This window comes from Lithobates pipiens, unplaced genomic scaffold (genome assembly GCF_037356315.1).
Source record: "Lithobates pipiens isolate NorthernLeopardFrog02 unplaced genomic scaffold, aLitPip1_a1.2 Scaffold_8, whole genome shotgun sequence".
NCBI lineage: Eukaryota > Metazoa > Chordata > Amphibia > Anura > Ranidae > Lithobates > Lithobates pipiens.
In genome coordinates this window covers 47,108,582-47,124,559 of record NW_027507903.1, presented here as the reverse complement: position 1 = coordinate 47,124,559, position 15,978 = coordinate 47,108,582, and the positions used below count along the sequence as shown (strand labels likewise).

Below are 15,978 nucleotides of genomic sequence, written 5' to 3'. Positions count from 1 at the left end.
AGAGCAGAGAGAATTCTTTGCATAGAAAGAATTGTGAAACACTTTAATCAAGATCGCGATAACGATTCTTGACGATTAATTGTGCAGCTCTAAATTAGATACAGAAGCTCCTGAAGAAGCGATAATATTGGTCGTGAAACATGTTGAGCATTTTTTTAATTCTTCAAGTACTCTTGAACACCCTAATAGCGAATGTCATATCTTAGTGTGGGCTTTTCCGACGTACATCAAGTATAGTCCCACAGGAAGTATACTAGCGGCTTCTATTTTCTGGGTTGATCAATGGGTCCTTCTATCTTCTACTTAATATTTAAATGTGTTTTATTCAATGTACACTGTATATGTAGTCAATGTATGTGAACTATTCAAATTTGAATACAATAGCTGTCAGAGGACATTCTCCCCTCCGTGCTGTTTTGGGTTGAATGTTGGAATTTGTGGTACCATAGAGATATGAAAGAGAACAGAGGGACATGATGGCACTCCAGCTATGCACTGTCAGAATGACATAATCCTGTTTGGGGCTTCTGGTTATATCACAACATGCTCTTTATAATGTGGCCATATACTCACAATTATAAATTAATTAAAGTGACACTAAACAATATTCTTATTCTCCAAAAAATCCACACATCCACTACTTAATGACCATTTGTCAGTTTTTTTAAGCAGAACTTAAGGCAAACTTTTTTCTTAATTTTTAATAGAGTAAAGCCCCATACACACTATCAGATTTTCTGCTGAATTTTGTCTTCAGATTTACCAAAACCATGTAGTTCAAGAGCCTGCCTGATTGCATACAAATTGAAAGTCCTAAGATTTGACCTCATATTATAAGGTTTTGGTAAATCTGAAGGAAAAAATCTGCAGAAAACCTGATAGTGTGTATGGGGCTCTAGGGAGGGTTATAACCCCTGTATTTATTTGTTTTTGTTCTGCCATCCATGTCCCCTTGAAATTTCCATTTGCTTCCTGTCAGTGGCGTAACTAGAACCTTCAGGGCCCCGATGCAAGAAACCATGAGGGGCCCCCTTGAACCCCAGCCAGGGCCCTTCCCACCGAGTCCGGCGGTGGAACTCCAGGGCGTGGTCACAGGTATGACCTTTGTGAGCCCTGTAGTTCCACCACTGGTATCAGCAGTTTTTATTTTATTTTATTTTTTACATTTTTAGGTGCCCGATTGGGGGACTGTCCCTAGGCAGGATTGGGTCCCCGTCCCCAGAAGAGATGAGGTCCTTTTCTCCAGGGCAGATGAAGTTACTGCCCCCAGGTGACCAGGTGAGAAGGGGTCCCTGTCCCCATGTGAGAAGGGGTCCCTGTCCCCAGTGGGATATGGAGGGGGTATGTAATAGTATGTGCTAGATGCCTATGCTGCTGTCGGCCATATGTAGAAGGGGCTGCATGGGCCCCCTGCATCACAGGGCCCGGTTGCGGTCGCGACTGCTGCACCCCCTATAGTTACGCCCCTGCTTCCTGTCCTTTAGCCAAAACAGGAAGTGAGATGAAATCCGTCCAATGTAACAAAATGCCTGGTTGTCACCAGAGCTACTGTTCTCATTGAAAGATTTTTCCTCCATTCCTGTTTGGGATTTTTTCACTTTCATCCTTGCAAAGAGGAAAAACGTATCATGTGAATCTCCCTAACGAGCGCACAGACAGCAATATTAGTCTGACAGGTGTTCTAATTTCTCTTCACACTAACCAAAACAAAAAAAAATTTTTTTCCATTAGTGATACTTTAAATTGTTTCTTGCTGTGATTTTCTGCATTCTTGTAACATCCTCTGTGAGCGCCTAAACCTCTCCTTTTTTAGATGCGGTGATGACAGTTTAGCATAAAAAGTTTGTTACCAATTGATGTTCAGGTTGATGATCCCCGTTGACTGTTGCCTTGGCTGGTCTTGTCGCTGTGCAATTGGAGCAGAACAAGATGAAATTGATAATGGGCGCTCACCAAACGAAGCCCCCTCAACAGCGGGCAGAGTGCAGCCAGGCGATTGTGCAGTGATGCCTCTCCCCGTAGAAGTTAAGTTATTTAGTGAGCCAGAAATGGTTCCATTAAAGCGTGTTGGTTTTTTGTTGGGTGAACTTTCTGAAAAAAAAAAAGTTAACTTAAAAAAAATATATATATATTTATTAAATATAAAAAAGTGCTGAAACCTTTAAAGACCCCTAAAATTTACAGGCATATTTAATTATACACACATACAGTATAGCTAAAGAATCAGAGAGTCTCATTGAATATTATATAAATGAATACTATCATACACAGGTTAGGATATTATTCACATATAGCATATCATATAAACGCTCTTAAAAAAAAAAAACAGATCTTTTTTGTTTTCATGGATAGCCTATAAAAGGTCTTCAACACTACAGAACAAAACCAGTTGAAAGTGACCAACTACTAGATACAATGAGGGGAAAAAAGTATTTGATCCCCTGGTGATTTTGTACGTTTGCCCACTGACAAAGAAATGATTTGTCTATAATTTTAATGGTAGGTTTATTTTAACAGCGAGAGACAGAATAACCAAAAAATATCCAGAAAAACGCATTTAAAAAAAATTGATAACTTGATTAGCATTTTAATGAGTGAAATAAGGATTTGATCCCCTATCAATCAGCAAGCTTTCTGGCTCCCAGGTGTCTTCTATACAGGTAACGAGCTGACATTAGGAACACTCTCTTAGCCCTTGTACACACGGTCGGACATTCCGACGGAAAATGTCCGATCGGACCGCGTTGTCGGATAATCCGACTGTGTGTGGGCTTCATCTGACTTTTTCCGTCGGAACGTCCGACCAACAAAGTTTGAGAGCTGGATATAAAAATTTTCCGACAACATGATCCAATCGGACTTTGTCTGATCGCTTGTAGAGAATTCCGATCGGACAAAGTGCCACGCATGCTCAGATCAAATTCCTAGACCAAAGCTATTGGCTACTCGCCTGAACGTAGTCCCGTCGTAACTAAATAATGTCATCACGTTACGAACAATCGGATTTTCCGACAACTTTGTGCGACCGTGTGTATGCAACATCAGTTTCGGACAAAATCAGCCGGAAAAAATCTGATGGATTTTGTTGTCAGAATGTCCGACCGTGTGTACAAGGGATTAAAGGGTGTGCGCCTAATCTCAGCTTGTTACCTGTATAAAAGACACCTGTCCACACAATCAATTAATGGGATTCAAATCTCTCCACCATGGCCAAGACCAAAGAACTGTCCAAGGATGTCAGGGACAAGATTGTAGACATACACAAGGCTGGGTGGGCTACAAGACCATCGCCAAGCAGTTTGGTGAGAGGGTGACAACTGTTGGTGCAATTATTCGCAAAGGGAAGAAACACAAAATAACTTACCTCGTGGAGTTTCAATGATCATGAGGATGGTGGGGAATCAGCCCAGAAGTACATGGGAGAATCTTGCTAATGAACTCAAGGCAGCTGGGACCATAGTCACCAAGAAAACAATTGGTAACACACTACGTCGTGAAGGACTGAAATCCTGCAGCGCCCACAAGCCCCCCCTGCTCAAGAAAGCACATGTACAGGTCCGTCTGAAGTTTGCTAATGAACATCTGAATTATTAAGAGAACTGGGTGAAAGTGTTAAGGTCAAATTTGAGCTCGTTGGCATCAGCTCAACTCGCTTGGGGTTTGGAGGAGGAGGAATGCTGCCTATGACCCCAAGAACACCATCCCCACCATCAAACATGGAGGTGGAAACATTATGCTTGGGGGGTGTTCTTCTGCTAAGGGGACAGGACAACTTCACTGCATCAAAGGGACAATGGACGGGGCCATGTACAGTCAAATCTTGGGTGAGAACCTTCTTCCCTCAGCCAGGGCATTGAAAATGGGCAGTGGATGGGTATTCCAACATGGCAATGACCTAAACGCACGGCCAAGGCAACAACAGGCCTTAGTCCCATAGAAAATATATGGAAGGAGGTGAAGGTTTGAGTTACCAAACGTCAGCCTTGAAACCTTAATGACTTGGAGAGTCATACTTACTATAATTAGCTGATTAGCACCACTGATGCAAAAACACTGCCCCTTGTGATATTCCTGCAGACCTGATGAATTCCAGCACAGTAAACCAAAGCAAGGGAGTACCTGTAGTTTGAGCACAAGCTCAAAGGACAGAAAACTTTAGCTGGCCATACACTGTTCAAATTTCAGACTGTTCCTGATGACCTGGATGAAATTTATTTTGTGGGGGGCCCCAAAATCCTCTGGTTGAAAATTCACAGGAGCCAGGTAAATAATTGTCAGCCATAGAAAGAGCACAAAGAGTACACACCGCTCCAAGGCCAACCCGCATGAGATTAAAAATCTCTGAATCTCTGAACTTCTGTATTGATCCAGTTAATCCATACAGGTAAAAAAAAATTAAAACACACAGCTCCAGGACAGCCAGTAAATGCGTTTCACACGTCAGTGTTGATTCATAATGAATCGGCACTGACGTGTGAAAAGCGTTTACTGTCTGTCCTGGAGCTGTGTGTTTTTGTCTCTTCGTCTGTATGGATAAACTCAGTAAAGAAGCCTGTAGTGCACTGGAGTGCCGCTACCTTTTGACTTCTATTCCAATCGTCAGCCATACAGTGAATGCATCCAACCAGATGCATCTGCTGTTTGAATATTCTGACAACCCCTGGTGTTGGCTGTTAGAATAAAATAGCCCAGCAGGGGATTTGTCCATCTGCACCATATAGCATGGATGGAGCAATCGCTTCGATTTTTTTCCATTATGCCTGCTAATAGTGTATGGTCAGTTTTAGAGAAGGATTTTGTAAAGAACTGAAAGCAGATTATAGGAATTAGGAAAATATGTTCATTAAAGTGATCATAAAGGATATATTTTTTTTAATAACAAACATGTTATACTTACCTGCTCTGTGCAATGGTTTTGCACAGAGCAGCCCCAATCCTCTTCTTCTCGGGTCCCCTGTCAGTCTGCCAATTGCTCACCAAAGCAAGCCGCTTGTTATGGGGGCACTTGTGCATGCTTGCTCCTGTGCCAGTGCTGTGTGTCTATAAGACACATAGGGCGTGGCTCTGCCCCTGCTCTCTCCTCACTGACTGTGACTCAGCCAATAAGCAGGGTGAGTCACCTGCTGCTCCTGTGCATATTTCTGGATCGAGATCGGGCTCAGGTAGGTATAAGGTGGGAGCTGGGGGAAGCTGCTTGCAGAAGGTTTTTCACCTTAATGTAGAGAATGCATTAAGGTTAAAAAAACTTCTGCGTTTAGAACCACTTTTAGTGCTTTAAATTAATATATGTATTTATTAAGATGAATGACACATATTTAGGCTTGGTAATTATTTAAATACTTACTTTGCTCTATCTTTGCTTTGGCACTTGTTAGTCTATTATGGCCTCCACCTTTCAATGGCTTGGCAAAAGAGTTAAGTTCATTAAGAGTCGCTGTTGCTCGTATTGATTGAAACCCATTCCAGGTTAAAGTTTTTGGATGTGCATATCTCCTTGATGCATAATGTGTTGGAGGTGGTGCCCCTATACCAAGAAAACTTGGAAAATTTACCGAAGGCCCGAAATTAATATGGTTGGATGGGGCACTCGCTCGAGTTACAGTCTCTGTGATTGCACCTCCCAGGCAGGAAACTGGAACATAGGACATGTTTCCTTCTGTATCCTGACACATTATCAGGCCTTGAGTCTGCAAGAAATACAAGTTTACAGATTGTATTAAAACTAAAAGCAAGTATTGCATTTACTATGTGAAGGGTGAGAAAGAGTTAACATGACTAAAACTTTAAAATAGCTGACAGAGGAATATCTTTATTTTAGAGAAACCTGCAGAAATCAAACTGTTAAGTACTGAACAAAGGGCTATTCGTAAACAACTAGATATGCACAAAGTAGTTATCGAATCCATAAGTGCTGCTCTGACTAGACTCTGTGAAGTAACGGAGGACTATGAGTGCTGCACAAATAGCACTATTGAAATACCCGATTTGTATGATATAATTGATAAACACCGAAAGGAGGTGTCAAACCTCCAAGCTGAAGCCAGAGATATTGGCGATGTTTCAGTGTTTTTTTGGGTTAAATTTTTCCCTTGGTTTCGTCAAGCAGGAATGTTAATTTTAATGTGCATGGTTTTTATCCTTGTTTTATTTATTTATATATATATATATATATATATATATATATATATATATATATATATATATATATATATATATATTGTTGTATCTTATTCAATGTATCTATAATTACACAATGCAACAAAATGATCCCACACAGAGAATATTAAGTAATCATGGTGAAATCACTTTGTGATTTAAGAGGGGATTGAAGGGTGAGAAAGAGTTAACATGACTAAAACATTAAAATAGCTGACAGAGGAATATCTTTATTTTAGGGTCCTGTTTGTCACAATGACCACAGGATAGATAAGGTCTGGTAGGAACTGGTTTTGAAATTATGTCTTCAGACAACGTCAGCATTAAATAGTTTAAATTATGTCTGAAATGTTATGTCTCATGTGATGAACTTTGTCCTTCCTCTCTCCCTCCTTTCTCTTTAAGTTATGCAATATTCTTTGTCCATATTTTGTATAAAGGTACGACCCTTACCATTAAAACTAAGCATTCATTGAAACGGCTATTTTGTCTTGTACTTCCAGAGCTCTGACAGAATTGCTCACTGATTGTCCAGGTCTAAGCAGATTTAACCCTTACACTATGTCTAAGAACTAGTTGTCCAGATGTTGAAAACCACTGAACAAAACACTTGTCAAGTTGATTTAATTGTAGTAATAATAATAATAATAATAAAGCCTAATGAAAGCAGGGAGCTAATGGAAATTATTCTACAATAATAGGGAGAAAAGGTTTGTCCATTGCAGATAATCGGTTTCATTGACATTTAGGTTTGGTTCACACTTCTGCAATGAGATTTTGATCCGACTTGCACTGCATTTATGTGATGAAACTTGGATGTGTGGTTTGCAAACTCCATGGGGCTAGATTTGCTGGAATAGCACCAAAGTAACACAGGACCCTTTTCCAAAATGACGGTGCGCTGAGCTGCATTGATGTGAACAGGCACCATTGAAAGCAATGCGATTTCCGTTGTTATGCAATTCTGTGTAACTCAAGACATTGAAATGTGAGGAGAAAACAGACTAATTTTAATGGAAGATTCAATTTTTAGCTTCCTATTCTGACAGATTTTACTTTTAAATACAGAGCAAGTTTGGCTGTGAGTCAAAAGCTATGGAACCATAATCAAACTTTCATTCATATTTTCATAAATCTCTAACCTCTTTTCAGATTTAAAAATGATCTAGAATCAAACATTAATTTGAAGCTTGCTGTATGGTTGATAAAAAAAAAGACTTAAATCCAATTACATTAAACTTACCCCTATTGACTGCAGGCAGAGGCAGCCTGTTGCTAACACAGAACTCAGTCTTGGTTGCGGCGCAGAAGTGTCAGTGATGTGGACCTATGATCAGACCCTTGAATGTTGTATTTGCAGTTCTACTGGGTAGCAGTGGCAGCTGGTGGATTTTTCTTTTGGGGAGCGGCACTGACAGCAGCACCCATCCCCCCCCCCCCGTGGAGACTGCGGCATGACACACACCAGCCACATCCCACCCCCCGCGTGGACCAGGGTGTGACACTGACATCAACCCCTCCCCTCGAGGACGGCATCGCAGCACCTACCCGGTCTAGGGCTGGCGTGCTGCAGGGTCCTCTCTTCCTCTCCAGGGATGGGATGCGGGCAGCGGCTCCGGTGTTTGCTACTCCCATAGCCGTGCGTCTTCTTCCTGTTCCTCCAAAGCTAGGCATCCAATAGGATCGCCTGACACTTTGGCCAATCGGGAGACAGGTCTCACTGACCTGCCTCAAGATTGGCGGGCCGCTTGTCTTCCTGTTCCTCCAAAGCTAGGCATCCAATAAGATCGCCTGATGCTTTGGCCAATCGTGAGACAGGTCTCACTGACCTGCCTCAAGATTGGCAGGCCCGTGTGTCTTCTTCCTGTTCCTCCAAAGCTAGGCATCCAATAAGATTGCCTGGCGCTTTGGCCAATCGGAAGACAGGTCTCACTGACCTGCCTCAAGATTGGCGGGGAGGAACGTTAGTGTGAAAACAGCGAAAATAAATTTGTTATCGTCATACAACTGGGTGGTATCAGGATGCAGTGCTGTGCACATCAAGCCCATCCTATTTTGAAGGCGATTAGAGCCTCTGGCTCTAATCACTTGCTTCAAAATACACACCTCCCAACTATCCCCGCCATAGTAATTAATGTGTCTGGTGGCCTGAAAGGGGCCAGGCACATGGATAGCGAGGGTGTCGGAGGTGTTAGAGGGGACAGCGCCCGTGCACCCACAATGTGCGGGCCGTCATCCATGGCACAGATAAATCTCTCCTCACATAGGTACTTTTACTGCTAAAACCATGCCTCATTCAGTTGTTTATCTATGCCTTTTGCGTGCTCCTTTTTAACAACCCCTTCATCATAAACATATACATTAATTAAAAGGTTAAAGATAACTGAAGTTTCTTATTTGGGTGATTGTGACTGTAGTAGAATTTTGTACTGTGCCAGCCATTGATCAATGCAGAAGGCTTCCAGTTTAAATGCCTTTTTGGTTAACTGAAGATACTAAATATGCTTATCTTAGCCATTAAAGATTATCACTTAAATTCCAAACTTTACACATGGTGACTTTTAAGCTTTAATGAGCAGGGCCCTTTGATTCCTCTTGTATTGAATTTTAGTGTAACTATTCCCTCCACTTTGTAACTTGCTGCGAAAACGTTAAAAATAATAATATTCGGGAGTTGGCTATCACACTGAGCCTGTCTCCATTCACCACTATAGTGGGCAACCCTGCTTTTAGCCCTGGCCTACATGACTCCAGATTTTAAGATTTGAAATCTGCTAAGATATTTCAGGCCCGGCACTTTATAGTAAATAGCCGATGGCCGATGGTTTACTACAGTGGTTCTCAACCTCAGTCCTCAGGTTCCCCCAACAGGCCAGGTTTTCCTTTACTTTGCACAGCCGCTTTAAATCAATATCAATGACATTGTATTGATAAGAGCTATTTTATCTAAGGGAAGTTACAAAAACATGGCCCGTTGGGGGGTACTTGAGGACTGAGGTTCAGAACCACTGGGTTCCCAGACAGCAATTTATAGATGACCCGAGGTTTGAGAGGCTATCTTTCTGGCATAAACTGCAGCTGGCCCCCTTTATTGGCTCCCTCTCTCTCCCAGATATCTTTAATAGAAGCTTTTCCACGTTCGAGCTCCTTTTCCTCACAATGATGGGGATGGAGGCAAATGACCATACCCGGCCATGGCTTCATTTAAAGTCCAAAATTCCCCAATTCCCCCCTCCCTTTTTAAGATTTGCAGACGTTCCATTGTACCCTTCTTGATTACAGCAATGAAGGGCTGCATTCCGCTGTTTTGGAAGAAGAAGCAGGAACTGTATTTAGCCAACTGGTTTAAAAAAGTAGCTGAAATCAATGAGATGGAGGACCTCGTGGCCATGGAAAAGGGCCTCTGGGAAAAATTCCTTGAAAAGTGGTTCTACTGCCACGAATTTGTCTACTCTGAGAAGTACAAAACTCTGTTGAATTAAATTGGCGTCAGATTGGTTGTATGACTGGATCCCTTTCCTTTCCCTCCCTTTGGGTCTTTCTTTCTCTGTTTTTTCTTAAATATTTGCGGTATATCTACCAGGTAAAATGTCATGTGGGGTACAGAGACTCCCTAGTATCTGGTATTCTGGATCACTAGCTTACATATTTATCTGCACCCTATGTTTTTTTTCTGTTGTGCTGACCTTTCCGTGTATATGTATCATTATAGTTATGCCTATGTTGAGATATCTGTACTACCTGTTTGTTCTCTAAAATATTGAAAAAAAAAATGAAAAAATAAATAAAATAAAAAATTTAAATATATTACTTGTGATTAAAATAACAATAAATGCCAAGCCTGTGTTAACTGTATCCAAAGAAGTACTTTGCAAGTTTGTGACCATCAAATTGTGCAAATTGCCATTCCCAGCATGTGTAAACAGCAATCTCCCCCAACCATACCGCAATGGTTTGTCAGAGTAAATGACATTCCACAAATGGAAGACATGACTGCCGCACTCCAAGATAAAACTGAGAAACGCAAAGCCAGATGGATGCACTGGGACCTATTCCGTTATTCTAGTGAATACATACTCTACACTTGAATATTTACACTCTTCGCATTCCACAAGCTCATGATCGCTATAGCAGCTGCCATCCTCTGTGGCTGTCCCCCTCCCCCCAACCCCCCTTTTTTCTTTTCTCCTAGCCACCCCTTTTTTTCACCCCCCGTTTCCTCCTCTCCCAAATCCTACCCCAGAAAAAGACTCCAAAAATTATTTGGCAAGCTCCAGTTCTGACAGTTTATCTAATATACAGTGCTATCAAAAAGAATTTGCCCCTTCCTGATTTTTTATTTGTTTGCATATTTTAAATGATTCAGGTCATCAAACAAACTCTAATATTACACAAAGATTACCCCGAGTAAATACAAAATGCAGTTTTTAGGGAAGGGTTACAAAGTGATTTCTAAGGTTTTGGGACTCCAGCGAACCTCGGTGAGATCCATTATCCACAAATGGTGAAAACTTGGAACCTTCCCAGGAGTGGCCGGCCTACCAAAATTACTCCAAGAGAACGACGGCGACTCATCCAGGAGGTCATAAAAGATCCCAGAACAATATCTAAAGAACTGCAGGACTCACTTGCCTCAGGTCAGTGTTCATGATTCAACAATAAGAAAGACTGGGCAAAAATGGCACCTATGGGAAAATTCCAAGGTGAAAGCCACTGCTGACCAAAAAGAACACAAACGCTCCTCTCACATTTGGCAAAAAAACAGCTTGATTATCCCCAAGACTTTGGGGCAAATGTTCTGTAGACTGAGACAAAAATTTGAACTTTTTGGAAAGCATAAAAAATATGTTAGAGTAAATCTAACATAGCATTTCATAAAAAGAACATCATACCAACAGTCAAACATGGTGGTGATAGTGTGATGGTCTGGAGCTGCTTTGTGGCCATAATTGACGGAACAATGAATTCTGTGCTCTACCAGAAAATCTTGAAGGAGAACGTCCGGCCATCAGTTCATAACTTCAAGCTCAAGCGCACTTGTGTTATGCAGCAGGACAATGATCTGAAACACACCAGCGAGTCCATCTCTGAATGGCTCAAAAAAACTAAATTAAGGTTTTGGCATGGAATAGTCAAAGTCCAGACTTAAATCAGATTGAGATGCTGTGGCATGACCTTAAACAGGCCGTTCCTACTGGAAAACCCTTCAACGTGACTAAATTAAAAAATTCTGCAAAGAGTGGGCCAAACTTCCTCCACAGTGATGTGAAAGCCTCATTGTCAGTTATCGCAAACGCTTTATTGCAGCTATTTGCACCAACGGTGGCACAACCAGTTATTAGGTTTAGGGGGCAATTTTTCACACAGGGCCAGGCAGGGTTGGATGGCTTTTTTCCCTTAAAAAATTAAATCATCATTTAAAAAATGGGATTTTTATATACAGCTTACCTGTAAAATCCTTTTCTTGAGAGTACATCACGGGACACAGGAGCTTCATTACATAGTGGGTTATATAGGCACCTCTGGTGATTGGACACTGGTTGACCCTAATTAAAGAGAATTCCTCCCCTATATAACCCCTCCCATTTGGGAGGCACCTCAGTTTTGTAGCAAAGCAATAAGAAACCACGTAAAAACCCAAGAGGGGCGGGAGCCCTGTGTCCCGTGATGTACTCTCAAGAAAAGGATTTTACAGGTAAGCTGTATATAAAAATCCCATTTTCTTGATCATACATCACGGGACACAGGAGCTTCATTACATAGTGGGATGTCCCATAGCAATGCTCAGGTTGAGGGGAGGGAGACACAGATCATAAACATAGACCGCCAGGGACCTGAGGACCTAAACTGCAGCCTGCAGTACACTGCGCCCGAAGGCGATATCCTCTTGCCCTCTGACATCCACCTGATAGAATCTGGTGAATGTGTGGACTGATGACCAAGTCGCAGCCTTACAGATCTGAGCCAGGGAGGCCTGGTGATGCACTGCCCAAGAAGCACTGACAGCCCTAGTAGAGTGCGCTTTCACCTGAAAAGGAGGAATCTTCCCCTTTAAGCTATAGGCCTGAGAAATAACTTGTCTGATCCACCTTGAGAGAGTGGACTTTGACGCTGCCTGACCCCTTCTAGGGCCTTCTGGCAGAATAAATAAACAGTCAGTCTTTCTTATCTGAGCAGTTGCCTGAAGATAAAGACTGATTGCTCTAACCACATCTAAAGTGTGTAAAGACTCTTCCTCTATGGACTGAGGATTTGGAAAAAAGGATGGTAGGATTATATCCTGATTCAGATGGAAACCCGAAACCACCTTAGGTAGAAAGGACCCGTTGGGACGCATAACCACCCGGTCCTTATGGATAATTAAATAGGGCTCTTTACAGGAAAGAGCTGCCAATTCTGATACTCTTCTAGCCGTGGATATGGCTACTAAGAAGACCAGCTTTTTAGTCAAGAGAGCTAAAGAAGCCAGCTGCAAAGGTTCAAATGGTTGGGCCTCTAAGGCCGAGAGAACCAAATTCAGATCCCATGGGCATACCGGAGGTTTAACTGGCGGTTTTATCCGCATAGCCCCCTGGATAAAAGCCCGTACTAGGGAGTGTGATGCAAGAGGTCCTTGAAAAAATACCGACAGGGCCGAAATCTGCACCTTGATGGTGCTTATGGCCAAATTCATTTCTAGGCCTGACTGGAGAAAGGCCAAGATTCTGCTAATGACATACTTTCTAGGATGCCATCTCCTGAGTTCACACCAGGAAACATATGCCCTCCAGATCTTGTAATAGATACGCCTGGAGGCCGGCTTTCTGGCATTGACCAGAGTGGAAAGGACTGGCCCCGAAAGGCCACGGTCTCTCAGAATGTGGGTTTCAGCAGCCAGACCGTCAAATTCAGACTGCGTAAAGCAGGATGGTAGATTGGACCCTGTGAGAGCAGATCTGGCCGGGGAGGGAGGGTCCATGGCCCGCCCACTGCCAACTTAATGATTTCTGCAAACCATGGTCGCCTGGGCCAAGCTGAGGCCACTAAAAGGACCGACTTCGACTCCCTCTTGACCCTTCCCAGGAACCGCGATAGCAGCGGGCTCGGGGGGAAGGCATAGATCAGATTGTACTGATCCCAGGGAACCGTCAGAGCATCTGACCCCTGAGCAAGTGCATCTCTTGTCCTTGACACAAACTTGTCCAGTTTCCTGTTGAATCTGGATGCAAACAGATCCACGTCTGGAGTGCCCCACTTGTAACATATGTTCTGAAATACATCGGGGTGCAGAGCCCATTCTCCTGGGCACAACTGCTGGCGGCTGAGAAAATCCGCCTGCCAATTCTCCACCCCTGGGATGAAGACTGCAGAGAGACACGGAACATGCTCTTCTGCCCAGACAAGTATGCGATTCACCTCCTTTTGGGCCACCAGACTTCTGGTACCGCCCTGGTGATTGATGTAAGCCACTGCGGTGGCATTGTCGGACTGAATCCGAACTGGGAAACCTCACAGCCTGTAAGACCACTCTATGAGTGCCATGTAAACTGCCCGAATCTCCAAGATATTTATGGGCAGCAGACCTTCGGTCGCAGACCATTTTCCCTGCGAGCACGTTCCCTCCAATATGGCTCCCCAGCCTGTCAGGCTGGCATCCGTTGTGACAATCTTCCATGAGAGGGGAAGAAAAGTTTTGCCTTTCAGCAAATTCCTGGTTTGTAACCACCAGACAAGACTTTTGCGTGCCCGGGGAGATAAACGCATAGGAAGATCCAGGGATTGGGGCTTCCTGTTCCAAGCCGCAAGGATGCATCTTTGCAGAGGCCTTGAGTGGAACTGGGCGAATGGGATGGCCTCGAATGAGGCGACCATCTTTCCCAATAGTCTCATACATAGCCGAATGGAGGAAGATCTTCCGCCCAGAATCAGGAGCACCAGATCTCCAATGGCCAAGGCCTTTGGCCTTGGAAGAAACACCCTGCCCTGAGCGGTGTCGATAATCAAACCCAGGTAATCCAACCTGGTGGTCGGTTGCAAGGACGACTTTTCTAGGTTTATAATCCAACCTAGGCGCTCTAGATGTTCTAGCGTCCTGATGACGCTGCGACTTAGGCACGCTGCAGTTCTCTCTACGAGAAGCAAGTCGTCTAGGTAAGCCATGATGGCTATGCCCTGAACTCTTAAGATTGCTAAGAGAGGGTCCAGAATCTTCGTGAAGACTCGAGGGGCCGTAGCTAGCCCGAACGGCAGGGCCACAAATTGAAAATGGCGCCGCTCTACCGCGAACCTTAGAAACTTCTGGTGTGCGGGAAATATTGGCAAATGGAGATATGCATCTTTGATATCTATTGATGCCATGAATTCTCCCCCTTGCAGGGAGGAGACCACAGTGCGTATTGACTGCATCCGGAAGGTCTGGATGTGTAAAAACCGGTTTAAGTCTCTCAGATCCAAGATAGGTCTGATACTTCCGTTTGGTTTTGGAACGGTGAAGAGATTCGAATAAAAACCTGAACCCTGATCTTTCGGGCTCACTTCTACTATCACACCCTGGGATAGTAACTGATCTAAGGCCAGGAATAGCGGTTTCTGCTTTACTGGATCCTTGACCTTAGAAAACGAGAAGGTGGAATCTTCTGAAACTCTAGCCTGTAGCCCAGAGATACTGAAGAGATCACCCACTTGTCCTGAATCTCTTCCCGCCAGGCGCCTGCAAACTGCAGGAGCCTTCCCCCCACTCTGCCGAGCGGGGGCGCCCCTTCACAAGGAGGTCTTGGGGGTCTGCTTGGCAGGCTTTCGCCCCCAAGTCTTCTTCTGTCCCTGGGCTCGGCCCTGAGGCTTTCTAGCAGAGGAGGGCTGGGAAGGCCGTCGCCACTGTTTAGAGCTTGATGCTTCGGGAGAGAGAGTACGCCTGAATGAAGGACGTTTGCTCCTTTTGACTGGAAGGAGAGTAGACTTACCTCCCGAAATATTTTGGACGAATTTATCTAATTCTTCCCCAAACAAACGCTCCCCTTTAAACGGGAACCCAGTCAAATGCTTTTTGCATGACATCTCAGCAGCCCAATTCTTTAGCCATAGAGCCCTACGCATGTGTACCAACATGAGGGATAAACGTGATGCTTGTTGGACAGAATCCAAAATCGCATCAATTATGAAACACAAGATGTGAGGCATCTCTGCATATTTCTCTACTTCCTCACTGGGAAGGAGACCAAACATTTGTTTAACCTGTTCCTTGAGGAACTGACACAACCCCACGGCTGTGACTGTAGGCTGCACCACAGCGCCAGCCATGGAAAAGGAGGCTTTTAACAAGGTTTCCAGCCTTTTGTCAACTGGATCCTTAAATACCTGCGCATTATCCAAAGGACAAGTTAGGTTTTTATTCACACAAGAAACAGCCGCATCGACAGATGGGACCCCCCATTTCTTAGTGAAACTTTCCTCCACAGGATAATGCATAGAAAACCTTTTGGGAGGAGTAAACAGTTTATCGGGATGTCCCCAATCCTCATACATCAATTCACCCATTAAAGGATGAATTGGGAAGGAACAAGCAGTTTGTGGGGCTTTCCTGACTCCCAGGGAAGAGACAGAGGATGTAGCGACTTCAGCAGCAGGCATTCTGAATGTGGTACGCACCAATTCAGTATAATACTGCACCTGCTTTCTGAGTGCCTGGGAGGAGGGGACTAACTCCTCTTCCTCTGACTCATCCGACTGCTCATGATCCCTATCCAAAGATAGGGATCCCTCCTCATTTTCAGAGCAACTATCTGAGAGAGGGATTTCAGCAGAGGGAGGGGATCTACCCCTTTTCCTGCTATCTTTTAGGGAAGC

At 43.7% G+C, this 15,978-nt stretch overlaps 1 protein-coding gene across 2 annotated transcripts in view; it reads right to left on the bottom strand.

Annotated features, from left to right (window-relative positions):
* Window positions 1-15,978, bottom strand: part of TTLL13 (tubulin tyrosine ligase like 13) — a 74,695-nt gene that overhangs the window by 3,395 nt on the left and 55,322 nt on the right. For both annotated transcript variants that reach the window (XM_077473462.1, XM_077473461.1), the window contains 2 exons: window positions 5,345-5,687; window positions 1,851-2,091 (listed from right to left, as the gene is read on the bottom strand). In XM_077473462.1, coding sequence (XP_077329588.1) covers window positions 1,851-2,091; window positions 5,345-5,687 — 584 coding nt within the window. The remainder of the gene's footprint in view (window positions 1-1,850; window positions 2,092-5,344; window positions 5,688-15,978) is intronic.